The sequence below is a fragment of the Phyllostomus discolor genome, chromosome 1, assembly GCF_004126475.2.
Source record: "Phyllostomus discolor isolate MPI-MPIP mPhyDis1 chromosome 1, mPhyDis1.pri.v3, whole genome shotgun sequence".
In the NCBI taxonomy this organism is placed as follows: Eukaryota; Metazoa; Chordata; class Mammalia; order Chiroptera; family Phyllostomidae; genus Phyllostomus; species Phyllostomus discolor.
In genome coordinates, this window is record NC_040903.2 from 3,162,746 (window position 1) to 3,177,838 (window position 15,093).

At 64.3% G+C, this 15,093-nt stretch overlaps 1 protein-coding gene across 1 annotated transcript in view; it reads left to right on the forward strand.

Annotated features, from left to right (window-relative positions):
• The window catches only part of C1H4orf50 (chromosome 1 C4orf50 homolog), a 40,646-nt gene extending 38,474 nt beyond the window's left edge, over positions 1 to 2,172 (forward strand). The window contains exon 12 of the mRNA XM_036015426.1: positions 1,270 to 2,172. Coding sequence (XP_035871319.1) covers positions 1,270 to 1,521 — 252 coding nt within the window. The 3' untranslated portion in view covers positions 1,522 to 2,172. The remainder of the gene's footprint in view (positions 1 to 1,269) is intronic.
• Positions 2,173 to 15,093: the final 12,921 nt, after the last annotated feature.

Sequence of the window (15,093 nt, forward strand, 5' to 3'; positions counted from 1 at the left end):
AGCTCCATGAACGCTCGCCGCCACGGGCTGAACCCCGTGCGACTGCCGCTGTGCACCCCCCTGTCCCTGTGAAATCAGTGGTTCCCCATGGTTTCAACTGGCATCAGCGTTGCATACTGACCAGAGTCCAGATTCCTTAAGGTGGTGTGGACATTCTGTGCGCCTGTTACTCTGTGCGGAATGACCTTGGGCTTTTACCACGGAGCAGAGTCCTGCGCCACCCCCAGATCCAGCTCTGACTCCACTTCTCCCCCCCCGCACGGTGCAAGGTTGCTGCCCCCTGCCCACCCCACTCAGGAGCTCTGTGGGCTCCTCCGCCTCTCGCCCTGGGTCGGAGCACCTGTGGGCGGGGCCTGGCCCCAGTGAGGCGCCCACTTGGGGAGCAGCTCCTCGATCACCAGCCCTCTCCTCCCCGGCTGCACCTTCCGCAGCAGCTTCCGCCGCCGAGGGAGGGGCGCCGAGCGTGCCACAACGCTGCTCGCCGGCCACTGCCTCCTGGGGCCCCTGGGGCAGTTCGCTCCGTTCTGCTGATGCCACTGGGCAGGCCACAGTGTCGCACAGGTCACACCATAAGCAGGACTCGCTGCTGAGCACAGGGGGCCCGCCCGTGGCCAGCAGGGACGGCGCTCGGGGAACGGGAGAGGCTGGGCGTGAAGGGCTAACACCCATGTGATCGCCGCTGGTCGCCACCCAGAGAGACGAGGGCTGGGGTCGCATGGGCTGGGGCCCGCACGCTGACCCGGCCATTCAGAGGCGCTGAAACGGGTCACCATTCCCTCCTCTGTGACGTGGGCCTGACCCGCCCCCGTTGGGGGGGACGGAGTGAGGCCATGTGAAAGGGCATGTTTGCGAGAGCCGAGGGCAGCGCTGGGTGGGTGGGTGGGGGGGCTGGCGTCCAGGAGACGCTGGTTCCCTCTGGGTGGGGGGTCACTCTCTCTCATCACTGGGAACAAGAAAACTTAGGACACGCGCTCCGTGGGGACACCCCCAGCTGTCTTGTCGGGCACCTGCTTGCTGGGTGACACGGGGTGAGCGCCGCCCCCCATCCCCCCTCCGGTTGCCCCCCACCACACAGCAGCGGTGGTGTGGGCCTCGCTGAGCCCCACAGGAGGAGGTGCGCTAGTGCCAGAGGGGTGTGGTGTCAGACGCAGAAGGCGCCCCATATGTGCCGGGTGCCGGGTGCCATCTGTCCCTGGATAACGCCTGGGGCCAGAGGGCTCTTATGGACACGTAGCAGCAAAGACCCTTTTGTTGTGCTCTTGCCTCCAGCTCCCTCTGCCTCCGGGGCCCACCCGGGATCCGGGACCATACCCGGCCGTGGCCACCCCGACGTCAGGACTCCCTGCCCGGCGTCTGCACGGAGGAGGAGAAGGCGGAGTGGCCCCCCCGCCCCCCCCAGCGGCGGGCCTGTCGCCGCCCTCCGGGCTCCGGGGCCCCGCGAGGATCCTGGCCTTCCACAGAGAGCTGCAGCACAGCATCCGCAGCGGTTCCCGGGCCCATCCATCACCGCTGGAGCCGTAAATCCAGCAGGACCGCTCGCTCGCCGGGGCCGTGTCCCGGACTCCATGAATATTTGAAGCGGAGCCTTCAGAGAGCGCTTTAAGAAATCGGCAGCAATCAAAGTCCGCGCTCAGTGGCGAGTGGCTTTGCCTTCGGCGCCGGGGTTTCCGTGGCTGTCGGAGCTGGGGAGGAGAAGGGGTGGGCGCCTCGCAGACCCTGAGGGCTTCAGCCGTGGCAGGCGCCCAGGCGGCACAGGGAACACTTACGGAACCCACATTGGGTGGCCGGCCCCGCGGTGCCCCCCCCGCCCCCTGGGCCTGGTTTTGTCCCCGCAGAGCCGCCACACTTGGCGGTGTCTGCAGACACTGCTGTCGTCACACCTGGGAAGCTGCTGCTGGCATCGAGTGGGCAGACACGGAGGATGCTGCTGAGTGCCCCCCAGTGCACGGGCGGCCCCCAGAACGGAGAACGGCCCCGCCCAGCGGCCGGCGTGCTGGGGGGCAGTGCCTCGGACGGGTCTGGCAGCTCCGAACAGAGTCAACCGTTTCGTTCTTCCCCTGTCCCTGGGACCCACCCCCGGATTTTAAAAGATTTTTTGTCTACCAAATGAAATGCTTGATTTAAGTAATTCTATATTTTAAATTTTAAAACAATAAAACCAGTCAGAACTTTGTAATCGGTCCATTCATTCAGCCTTTGTTGACAGCCAGGCCGCACGGTCCGAGGGTGAGAGAGAGGCCAGTCAACCCTGTTGGTCCCGGCCCCAGGGAGCTCCCAGGGCAAGGGGAGGGACCTGTGCGGACAAGTCACCGATGGGTGACAAAGGGAAGGGCCGCCTCTGGCTGGCTCCAGGGAATGCGAGGCTTTTCAGGAAGGAATGCCAACGAGCAAAGCCCCTGGGCCCCAATGTGGTGTCCAACACTCGGGTGAGGTGGGGAAGGGTGTGGCAGTCAGAGGGAACAGCACGTGCTAAGCCCCTGAGGCAGGAAACTGAACTCCACTGGGGGAGGAGTGGCCCCTGCTAGTGCAGCTGCAGGGAGTCACGTCACTGCCTCATCCCCCCCCCCCAGCACCCCTTCCCGCCCCCAAGACCCAGGGGCGGCAGAAAAAGGCCTACATTCTGATAGCAGGCCACCCGACAAAGAACCAGGGGAGCTTGGGCCCCACCCGCCCAGACCCGTCCCCAGGCTCAGCCCTCAGCGACCCCGTCTCTCCCTCGGGAGCGGGCTGGTGAAGGGCTGGGGGGAAGCTCAGCTACCCGTCCCATTCTGTTCCCTCCTGGACGAGGCTGTCCTGTAGGGTCAAGGCAGGACGAGGACGGGAAACAGGGCTCCCCAGGCAGCAGGCGAAACATGTGGGGTTTAAACGAGTGCATTTCACCTTTCTTATGTTGAAATGAGAAGTGCAGGGCGTACCCACACACCCTCCCCCAGCTTCCCCGGAGGTTAGCGTCTTAGGTGCCTGTCGGCGGTGTGATGGGGGGAAGGGATGGGATGGGTTCCTGAGACGAGCAGTGGGGGGCAGTGGGCGTGAGCATGCTGAGCGGCCCCCACCTCACGGGGCCCACGGGGCTGTGGTCACGTCCACCATCCCGTATCCTTGGATTGAGTGAGCTGTGGACGCACCCATCTGTTTTGTTCGAGAAACCTTTAGTGGGGAGCACAGTGTGGGGGCTGGTCCTCGGGCACGTGCTGGGAAGCAGGAGTAAAGACGATGCCATCTCTGTCCCCAAGGACCCGCAGCCCCCTTGTCACCGCCCCCCCCAGGAGTCCCCGCACTGGAAACCACCGTCGTCAGCACTTAGGCCCTTTCAGCCACCGCAGCCGTCCCTGTCCTTGCCGCCGGTGTGGTGTCCTGCACAGCTGGTCCGAGACGTTGGTTCCTGATCTCTCCCCTCCCCCCACCCCTTACCCGGGGACAGCGCCATGACGAGGGTGAGAACTGGAAGGAGTCGGATGAACAGCCCGCTGAGCCAGCAGCCTGCACGGGGAGGGGGGTCAGTTCCCGTCCCTGGCCGCTCTGTCGAGGTCGGCTGCTGGGCATCTGGTCGCTCGAGAGCCCCCTGTGGCCTCTGCTCGCATCTGGGGCTCGGTGGGGAGGCACCAGGGGAGATTCATCTCGGGGAGCCAAGGCGGCCCTCGCAGTGTGACTGATGACCGTCATCCATCATGTTCCGCAGCCAGACAGCGCGTGTTAACCCGAGCCGCGGATTTCTGCCTGGGGTGGGGGGAGGAGGGCGGGTTTGGGTTGCCTCACACTGGGCCAGTGCTGGGTGCTGGGCTGTAGCGGTGCGTGCCACACTCCGGCTCTTCCCTTGCCTCGGCGGCAGGCCTGGCCCTCGGAAGAGGTCAGCGGTGGGCCTGAGGCAGCCTGTGAGACGCTCCTGGGCTGGGGTGCGGGACCCGCCCTGATGGCCCAGCAGGGTCAGGCAGGATCTGGCTGCGGGGATGCCCTTGTGGTGACCCGAGGCGCCCTGGGGACCAGCCAGATGGGCCAGCACGGCCGTGGCAGCAGAAAACGATTTGTCAAACCAGCTGTCGGCAAACGACAATGGTGACCTTCCCCGGGAGGGGGGGGGGAGCCAGGCCGGGCTCTGTGGCGCGGGAGTCCTGACCCCGGTGAGGTAAGTGTCTACCCCCTCCTTTGGCACAGTGCCCACCGCCCCGCCCCCCCACCCCCGGGCTTTTAGGCAAATCAGATGTGGGGACTGGCTTGGCGGGTGGCCAAGCGGCGGGAAGGCTGAGCTCGGCTCTGCCCTGCCGCCTGGTTCGTGGGCCACCCCTGTGCGGGTTCCCCATGTGGCCGCGCCTCTGCTCAGCTGGTGACTCCCCCGGCACCTGCCAGGGCAGGGGAGAGGCTGGGGCTGGGTCGCCCGGGTTTCCCTCCGGGTCCTGGTCCTCCGGACTCCTGGGGAGGCAGAGACACTAAGACGGAGTGGCATGAGCAGAGAGTGGCAGGGAGAACACAGGGCCCGGGCACAGCTTGGCACCTGACCAGCGAGGGAGGAGGTCGACGGGGGGCGGGGCTTCCTGGAGGAAGTGGCGGCAGAAGCGGACCCTGCAGGGGTAGGCGGGCTCAGGCAGGAAAAGGGGGTAGATTGTGTGTTTCTGTAGGGAGACCGGTGGAAGGTGCCAGAAGGAATCCCACTGTGACTTTCCTGCTCCACTTAAGGTGTATTTTTAGCACAGGTAACACATTTTCATTGTTCAAAATCCGGGAGGCGCAGGGTCTGCCCGGTGCGAGTTTCCTGCCCGCCCCTGCCGGCGGCCAGCGTGCGCCCGGCCCCTCACGAACCCTTCCAGGGCGGCCTCGTGTTCTCGCGGTCACACACAGGCACACACATGTGCGCCCCCTTCCCACCCCGATGGACGCATGCTCCGCAGCCTGTCCTGCACTCCCCTCTCTCTAAATGCAACGCGCCTTCCACAGGAGAATGCACTTGCTCATCTGCTTTTGGAACTGTGGCCTCGTTTTCCACCGGGCGGGTCGTACCAGTCCCCGGTCACTGGCCAGTTGCGTTGCCCCTGGTCTTAGCCGCTCGGCCGGCCCTGAGGGGACTGTGCGTGTACAGACACGTCCTCACACACCCGTGCTGCTGTCCGGGCACGTTCTTGGGGGGCACCTGCTGGGGCAAAGCAGAGAAGCGTTTGCCATGTGAGAGTCCTGGCCAGCTCCACGCCCCCTCCCCCCCCCACTTGGAGCTTGCAGAGCTTGTTCCCACTGGCTGTGCGAGGTGGGGGTCCCTGTTGCCCCCACCTCCCTGCCAACACCCACCTGGTATGTCAATTCAACTCAGCATTTCCTTTCCCAGCCCCTGCCATGGGCCGGGTGTGGTTCGAAGCCATCGACAAGCCAGACGTGGGAGCCAAGAGATGGGGTTTAGCAAACGGGCATTTGCTTCTCGACCTCAACGAGGGGCCATCTGTGTCCCGTCCCGCAGGTGCTCCCACCTGGGCAGGTGGGTGATGCATGCATGGGCCCGAGTGACCTCAGGGCAGGGAAGTGGGATCTGGCCGCCGGGGGGCAGGAGGCGGGTGAGGCCCCGGGGGGTTCACCGGCCAAGGAGGAGCAGAGAAGGTGGCGCTGGGCTGAGCCGTGGCGGGTGACATGGTCCCGGAGCAGAAGGAGTGCCTGGCGGGGCTTCCGGAAGGGACCAGGGCTTCTGCGCTGTGCCGATGCCCGCACTGTGCTCCGTGCAGACACCCGGCTCTTGGCTCCTCCAGGGGGGAAAGCCCGGTTGGGGCCCAGGAGGTGGAGGCCGGTGGGCAGGGGCCAGGGCAGAGGGCCCCACACAGCGGCCGGTGCCCCGGAGCAGCACAGCCAGGAGGGTGTGTGGGCCCCGAACTGGGAGACCAGCCTTCAGGTCCAGCTCCGCCCTCCTCCAGCCGAGACCCCGGAAGGCGTGGTCTCCTCCTGTGCAAATGGGAACAGCATCATCATAGCCTCGTCCTGCCTCCTCGGAGCCCTGAGGGTGCCAGGCGCCCCACCATGGCACCGTGAGTCCCACCATGGCACCGTGAGCCCCACCATGGCACCGTGAGCCCCACCATGGCACCGTGCGCCCCGCCCAGGTGAGTGTCCCTCTTTCTTTCCCCTCTAACGCTGGCAGGCAGGTGGCCCAGGAGCTGAGCGCACACACCTGCCTGGGTTTGGGGCCCAGCCCGTCTCCGCGCCTCACCTCACAGCCGCCACTTCTAGTCTGTGACATGGGGGTGCCGCCCCCTAGGCTGGCTGTGTGGGGTGAGTGACGCCCGTGTGGCACCAACGAGAGGCCCCAGGTTGCGGTGAGAGCCGGGGGAACACTGCCCATGGTTCCGTCTCTGCGCAGGGGGCGTGAAGACCGGAATGGAGGAGAACCACTCCAGGGCAGGGAGGTTCCGGGAGGCCGGCGTGCGGTGGCCGGTGCCTCGGACGGAGCTGATGCTGTGGGCCCCTGCGTGGTCGGGCAGCCAAGCCACGAGCTCGTCTTCGTAGATGTGGCACTTCAGGTGACAGGTGCTCTGTCCCTGTGGGCTGGGGCTTGGCCTTGACCCGCCCCACAAACAGCTGAGACCTGCGTGAATCCTGCCGGGATCTCCCAGGATCTCCATCCTTTTCCTGGTCCGCCTCTCCCGAGTGTTTCTCTGGGGGCTCCCGGGAGGTGGCCGGGGCTGGGGGCTGCCTTTCCGAACAGCCGCTGTGTGTGCGTCTGAAGGAATGCTGGTTTCCACTGCTCCTTCCTTCCCGTGACCCTTTACAACGAACAACTCTGGCACGGGCAGGGGACTATGCGTGGGTCAGAGAGAGGGCTGTGCTGGGCCGCCGGGGCCGAACCCTCGCTGTTCCCCCAGCTGGGCGGCCACAAGCGAGCTGCTCAGCCCCTCTGGGCCCCGAGTCCTTGGCTGGAAAACGGGGCAAGCACAGCGTTCGGCTCACAGGGTGTGTCCGCGGGGAGGTGGGGGCCGAGTGCCTGCTCCTCAGCTGTGTGCGGTGTCCGTGTTGTTTTAAAGTACGACGTGCAGACCCTCCTCTGCGTGCAAGGCCGGCGCCTCCTTGCTGCCTTCCGGGGAAAGTGTTTTCAAACACAAAGAAATTCCCGTCAAGCACGGACAATAACTTCCTGCCACTTCTTCCTCCCCGTGAGCCCAGGTCTGTAGGATGTAGCCCAGCGCCCAAGTATCTGACCGACACCCCTCCAGCCCACCCACCCTCTGCCCCAGCCACCACGCGCTGGTCCCTGCCTCTCCACACTTGCCCTCCTGTGTCCCCTCTGCCTGGCCTGCAGAGGGGATGGGGTGGGTCAAAGCAGGCTCTGGCTTCAAATGGTGCCTTTCATGCCCCCTTTGTGTGACCTCAGGCAAGTTTAGCCCCCCAGGCCTCCGTGTTCTCATCTGTAAAATGGGCACACGAACAGGCCCTCCCGTCTTAGGGAGGATGGGACAGGTGGGCGAGGCCCACAGCGCGGACCAGGCTCGCTGTGCTCGCTGCTGCTGTTGTGAAGTTCTCCATCTACGTGGCCAGGGCACGGCCTCAGTCTTCCGGGGACTCAGAGGGGACCCAGCGTTCCCCACCGGCCAAGTCACAGCCGGCATCACCCCATGCGGCGCTTTAACTCCTCGTGTCTCTGAATTTCCCCAGTGACCAGCCTGCCAGGGACAGGGTTCACCCTGTGTTGGAGTTGAGGAAACCGAGACTCCGGATGCCCAGGCGGGACTCGGGCCCCGGTGTGTCCGGCTCTGACTCTGAAGTCACTTTTCCTTCCATTGGAGAGCAAACCCCAGTGCCTGGCACGCAGGCCTCCATGCCTGGGTCCGTGTGATCCTCACCCCCGTGCATGCACGCATGCTACGTATGTGCGTGTCTGCTCCCAGGAAGGACTCAAGGAGACTTAAGAGACACGGGTACAATAAAAGAACCTGGGCTACAGAAGAGCGAAAACAGGGTCAAGTAACAGTTAGAGAGCGGGTGGGAGAGAGCACCTATCCTGCACTGAGGCTGTGGGCAGCTGTGACAACTGAATGGAACAATGAGGTCTGAGCTTCCCGGTAGTCAAAGCAAAAAGGGGAATGCTGTGTGTTTCATGGTGGTGGCTCTCCAATAAAAGGAAACAGATTTGGAGAACTTGTCGTTTCGTTCTGAGCTGTGAGGTTCTCTAGGCGGTGGACAGGGGACAGATGGTGACTCGTGTCCCTGATGGCACACGGCACAGCCTCCCCTGCTGCCAGGGGCCGCACCACGGGGTTCTCACAGTTTCGGAGCTGGGCGGCATTACTTGCCCTTCACCCACGAGAACCCACGCAGAAGCCTCAGCTGTGCCCCGGGCTTACCCAGTTTGTGAGTGATGACACTCTCAGACCTGCCTTGCTCCAAAGCCCTGTCCGCTCTGCAGACTGCCCAGCTCGGGGGGTCCCCTGTCCTCTGGTTTGCTGCCTGGAGCTCCTCCTCCCAGTCCCTTCCCCCTTCCCCACTCCCCCAAGTCTCTCCCTAATGCACATCCCCCCCCCCCCCAATTCCCTCTGCTATAAATCTCAGCCAGCCAAGTGCTGTCCAGGCTGCCAGGCCCTGGAAGACGAGCAGCCCTGTCTGCTGGCGGCGGGCGGGGGGGGGGGGGTGAATTTCACAACAGGAGGCAGGTGTGAGGCTGGAGGTGGGGGGTGGGGGTGGGGGAGCTGGGCTTTCACTGCCTCCATCTGCTGTGGCTGGGCCCCATCCCCACCTCCAGGTCCGGGACACTGTGGTGTGTGCCCCACACTGGACCGAACCCCAGAATCATCCCCACACGCACACACATCCCCCCCCACACACAGACGGATGCCCGCAGGCAGACACCAATGGTTCGAGTCCCGGGGGCCCCGAGGGGCCAGTCCTCCGCTGTTACTGGCAGTTCGTTCACTGGACTGCAGTCCTTCGCTGCAGGCCTACTGCCCACCGGTCTGTCCCGGGGCCAAGCAGGCACAGAAGGGTCAGAGCCCACTGCGGGGGTGGGGTCCGCTGTCAGGCGGCAGGAGCCAAACAGTCGGCCTCTTCACCCCTCCAAGGCCGAGGTGTGGGGTCATCCAGGCTGTGCGTGGAACAAACTATCTGGGTGGGGCACGGGGGCGAAATCCCCCCGCCACCCCCACCCCGCTCTCTCCTCCCCGAGCGGCCATGCCTGTGCAGAGGCGGCAGGGCGCCCGCAAGGCCTCCTGGTGCACGGCCCTGCTGTCCCCAGGCATCCTGACCCTGATGCAGGAGCCCGCGGCTTTCCGAGGGCCTGACCTGGGAGCACTCGCACATGGGAGGGTGGGCTCTGCTCACCCGTGGCCACTGACTCCTTCCTGTTACCCCCAACAGTCTGAGCCCCCCATCGCCGCCCTCTCCTGGGGACGGACCGCTGCCCTGGCCCAGGCAGCGGGGCGAGGAGGACCGCTGAGCGAGGGACTCGGGGCTGCTGCCTGACAGCTGTGTGTCCCTAGGCGAGTCACTTAACTTCTCTGTGCTAGTCAGCTGCAGTTTCAATGACTCCTCCCAGCAAACCAGCCCGGACTCAGGGACCTCCAATGTCCTTTCAGAACTCCCTCTCTCCTCTGCAGGCCGACCGGGTCTCGGCCGCCCGGGGCTGGGCTCGGCGGGGAGGCCCTGCTTGGGGCTCAGCGCTGGGTCTGGGCCTCCTGTACCCACCACCACCACGGTCTCCTTGGATCTGACCCGCTGCACACGGGCGCGTGAACTGAGTGTGCAAACCCTCCGCAGTCGACATCCCACGGGCGGAAAGGAGCCCAGCGGGGGGGGGGGGGAGCCCTCCTCTGCCCGCCCCCGCCCCATCACAGGGTCACAAGGCAGGAGGAAGAACTGAAGATGAGCTTGACTTCTGTGCTCTCTCTCCGGCCCACCACCCCGTGCGTGAATGTCCCATCAGCACCCCCATCCGCTCCGTCTTCAGAAAGCACCCAGGACCACCTCCCGCCACCCCCAGCACAGTGCCTGGGTCCTGCGAGGGGCTCAGTGCGTGTTTGTGGAATGCGTGCAGGAATCAGTTGCTCACTTTTCTCTTAACGGTGTTTCCAAGCACAGATTTCTACTGAATCTGATTGTCTCCAGTGCGAATTCATTTTTGCTTTGGGGGTGGGAGGCAGGAAGGAAACCCAGGGCCCCTCCCCCCACTCCCCGACTCCTCCCCGGGGGCATCTGGCACAGAAGGGGGGGGGAGGGGCGGGGAGTGCAGCCTCCTGGGAAGGAAGGAGAAGGCGGCGGAGGTGGGGAGGGGGGCAGGGCGGGGAAGCCTCTGACTTGCCCCGCGTCTTTGAAACGACTGGTATTGATTACACACCATCGGTCTTAGTCCGTGCGATACCGACGTTTTATCTGCGCCATTAATATCGGGGCCATAAATTCCATCTTACAGATGAAGTGACACATTTTCTCAGCTTCGCATTTGTATTTCTTGTGTCATGAAGGTTATTCTCCAAGTGCGGGCTTGCAGGGGGCTGGACAGCAGCTCGGAGTGAGGCACATGGGGCGCCCCCTGCTGAGGGGGGCGCTCACTGGGTTGGGGCGCCGGAGCATTGCCCCTGGGGACCGCAGATCTGCGGGACAGAGGGAGAGAGGAGGCGACAAGGGCAACAGAGGCATTAACAAGGTCCCAAGGGCGCACGGGGGGCGGGGGGCGCCTGCAAGAGGGGCTTTAATGGTGGCATCTGGCCCTACCTCGTCCCGAGCAACCATCGTTCTCGGACGGTGAAGGTCGTCGGGCGGCTGACGCGCGCCCTGGTGGCTGGGCTGCGGGCTCACACTTCCCGACTCCGTGTGTTTCAAACTTGGAGTCCGCATACAGCCGTCCCGACTTCACGGGCCCCAGAGGGACAGATCCAGCTGGCAGTGGTCCCACCCCCATTGGGCCCTGGACTTGGGGAGGGGGGTTAAATTAGAGCCTGATGCAGCCCCTTTGGGGGCTTCCGTGGGAGCGACCGGGACCTGGGAGGCCCCCGGGGGATCCATGCGCAGCGCTGAGTCTAACGCGTTCCGGAAGGAAGGTTGGAGAAGGTGCCGTGCGCTCCTGCCGGGCTGTCCAATCAGGAGGCTGCAGCGAGCGAACCCTCCGCTCTCAGTGCCCCGCCTTCCTGCCCCAGGGGGCGGCGCCGGGGACCGAGGATGGGCCCGCTTCCCCGGAATTCTCAGCCCTGAGTGCCTCCCCCTGCACCCCGAGTGACGGGACCACCCGGTTTTCATGGAGATTCACTTTATGAATCCGAGGTCAGGCTGTGTGGGGCCGGCGGTGCCTGGTGGGAAATCTGGACACGCCGCTTACCAGCCCTGGGGCCTTGGCCCGGGCCTCGGGGGCCCCGTGGGCCCCGTGAAGTGTGTGAATCTGCCCACGATCACACAGCTGGGGTGAAGGCAGAGGCTGGCTTGGCTTTACTGTGACCCCCCCCCCCCCCCCCACTCTCCACGGGATTATCTGGAAAGGACATCACGCATCTGCAGGCTACGCCGCATTTCACCTACAGGGGCTCGGGCATCAACCCAAACGTGCAGCCCCAGTCTAGTCCCAGAGCGAGCTGAGTGCGTCCAAACGTGAGCCGGGGAAAACTCAGGCCAGTGTCAACAACCGAAGTCGTTCCCATACAGTTCGGTTCTGTTGCGACCGGCACGGTTGTAGAGCAGAGGTGGCTGCTCTGAGCAGAAGCCCGCGTGGTGCCTCGTGGGACACCGGCCTCCACGGAAGCAGCCGCTCCGATTGTGAGGAAGGAGACGAGACGCTCATGGAGGACCCGGCCCGCGTCATGCGTGACGCCTCCCGGACTTGGCCTGAGAGGCCAGACTAATACGAGTTCCTTCCAAGTGCGCGCAGCGCCTCACCGAGCCTGGCGCAGCAGACGCCAAGGCTCGTTGTCAGGGATGCTTTCCTGCTTCTAAAGATTAATATATGTATCTCTGCGTACATTTGGAAACTACCAAAAAATAAACAAAAAAAACATATGGAATACCACGATTATGCAACGTTCACTCTCAACATTTTGACATGTTACCCCGCGGCAGCCAGACGTTCCCCGACCGGAGAGCGTGCTGTGCACCGCGTGGCATTTAGCAGACTTCCGGACCGGCGCTGCGCCGTCGCGTCACTCTGCAGGGGCAGGAGAGCGCGTCGGTTGGGCCGTGGGTTCTGGAGCTGGTGTCCGAGGCTGCAGCCCGGCTGCAGGTAAGGTCAGCCCATCCACCTGGGCCTCAGAGCCTTCCACGTCCGCACAGAAAATGGAGATGAGTGTGGCTCCTGTCTCGTGCACTTATAAAGGAACGAAATATGTGATGTGCTTAGGACAGGGTCAGCGCCACACAGCGAGTTCTCACTCAATATTCGATAGTGGTGTTAGTACGTGGGGTGCATTTATGTAAGCGCCCCCCCCCCCCCCCCCCCCCCCAGCTAGTCTCTTTATGCTGGAAACTCTCCAGGGCCTTTTCACTCGCCGCCACATCTGGTTTCTGTCGTGATGCCAAGAAGTTGGTCTTCTCCCCCATTTCCCGGATGTTGAGCCTGAGACTCAGGGCAAGCAGACAGGTCACTCGCCTCGTCACAGAGTGGTTGGCAAAGGCGAGGCTCAGCCCCCTGGGGGCCCTGGCCTGTGCTCGGGCCAGCCGGTTCCCGTCTTCCCGCTGAGCAAGCGGGTCGGCGCCGTGGCTGCTGCTGCTGGCTTGTCCGGCACGGGTGGCTGTCGCTTCTCGGGGCGGCGTGTCCCTTCTCAGTCCGTCTGAGGGTGGATTGGACCCCCCCTGTCCCTCTTGCTCCAAACCAGCTGCCACCTCCCGCTGCAGTCCCCTCGGGCAGCTGGGGCAGGGGTCCCCCGAGACCGGCCTTTCCCGAGGGGCGACAGATGTCCTGCTGTCCGTACATGCGCACACAGCCGAGCCGAAAGCCCCTCTGAAAACTAACCCTCGACAGACAAGGTGTCCCCGGGGCTGAGCCCGGACACACGAAGGACGAAGCAGAGCAGTGGGAGCAGTTTAGCGGGGAGCCAGCCGGGGCCGCCCACGCCAGGGTGCGGAGGGCGGAAGGGCCCCATGCTGAACGGCGGCGGGGGAGCCGGGGTCTGCGGTCAGGCCAACGTGGGTCCCCATCCCTGAGTGACCGTGAGCGACCGAGCCTCCTCTGTAAGGTGGGCCGACGCTGCCGTGAGGACCTCGTGGGAGAACGTGCTCAGGGGGCCGTGTGCCGGCTCGTGTCCACTGGACAGAGCGGGGGTGTCACCTACTGTGTGCTAGAAAGCGGTGCCCTGAGTGCGGGCACTCAGCGGGTGCAAGGAAATGGGACTATGTAAAAGAATACTCGACAGATGAATCTGAGTTCTTCCCTCCCCACCCCCACCCCCCGCCCCACCCCATCCACGATCTACTGGCCCCAGGGGAAGTTACGGGGAGGTGGGGGCAGGGAGTGGGGAGTGGGGGGAGCAGGTAACAGGGTGAGAGTGAAGTGGGGTGCACAGGACCTGGGCCCAGCCCTGGGGGAGGGGGACCCAGCCCCTGCTCTGCCCCCTGCCAGCTGCAGCCTTGGGAAAAGTCCCTCATCTCCTGGGGCCACGGTGTCCTCATTAGCAAACGGGGACAATGAGAACCTTTAACTCACAGGGTTATGCGGAGAAGTCCAAGAGCTTCAGACCCGTACACCACGCAGGGACTGTCCCAGAGGAAGCATCCAGTTCATGGACACCCTCACTCCCACGGGAAACTCGATTCACTGGCCGAAGGAAGACGTTAGTTAGATGTTATTGGGTAATAAGCCAGCCCACAGCTTACTGGCTTCAAACCACCCCTGCTTTATGCATTCCCTTAAATGGGGCGTTAGCAGTTCGGGTTGGCTCCACAAGGTGGCGCTGGCTGGTCTCGCCTGGGTCATCCGTGCAGCACACTCATCAGACAGTGCGACCGGGGCTGGAAGGCTGGGACGTCCCGGTCCGGCTGTGGGTGGCCGCTGCGCCTTGGCTGCTGTGTTCCGCGGGACCTTCATCTCTGCTACACTCAGCCTCTGGGCGCTGGCTCCGGCTGCTGCACCTGGCGGTATAGCTGCCCGGGCTCAGAAGGACCACAGTGCCCTTCTGCCCCTTCCCACCGCCAGGACCGGGCCAGCCCCGGGACGGGGAAGCCGCCTCTCTCGCAGGGAGGAGCAGGGAGTCGCAGGGAGTCGTGCCGTCACTGCGTGTGCACACAACAGGGGTCGGTGGGCGGCGGAGGGATTCCTGGGACGGCCCGCACGCAGGCCCCCATGGGAGGGAGCTGGCCGTTTTGGTGCCCTGCTGACTCGCCAGGTGCACTGACTTCCACGTCACTGTCCACACAGCCGAATCCGCTCCCCGGTGAGGCGAGGACCTCCCTGTGCGAGGAAGGTTCAAGCCAAGTCTGCAGAGCCGTAGATGACGGAAGTGGCGGGACCCAGGCTGCGGACTTGGGGCCTTCAGTGACAGCGAGAATAGGGGGGGGTCTCGCTGCAGTCTGTCTTGTGGGAAGGAGTTCTTGGTGAGGTCACTCTTTAACGTCCTGGCTGTATAACTCACGCAGAGTGAGTGTGGGCACACTTCTCCGCTCACATCCACTGCTCTTGCCCGTGGACTTGGGGAGCCCCCGAGGTTTTGATTAGAGGGTACCCAGCAACGCTGGGTAGGAGGGGTTATAGCGGCAGACACCACACCTGCCAAGAACGATGAGACAGGCTGTGTTATATAAACTGTAAAAGGTATCCACTTACATCTTGAGGGGGCAGCTGAACCCGTGAGGACGGGAGGGGCCGGGGTCCGAGGGCGGGAGGGTTGCTGAGATCCAGCTGCGACCTCCTCTCTGGGGGGCAAGGCTGCGAGTCCAGACCTGGTCCGGCCCACGCTGCTACTGGGGACACAGCGATCCCTGGCATGGGGCCAGAGACAAGATTAGAGACGGGTGGGGGCGGGGGGAGTTCCAAACATCTGGTTGGTTTTCTCCTCCAGACTCTGAGGCTGTGCAGGGTGGGGAGCGGACAGGCCACTAAGAAAGCCTTTGGGCAGCAGAGCGGAGTCCCCATAGTCCACACGCCAGGGAGCAAAGGGTCAGCGTTCAGGCTCTGCCACGGAGAGGGGGGACCCCGAGCTGGCCGGACCCTCCCCTGGCCGCTGC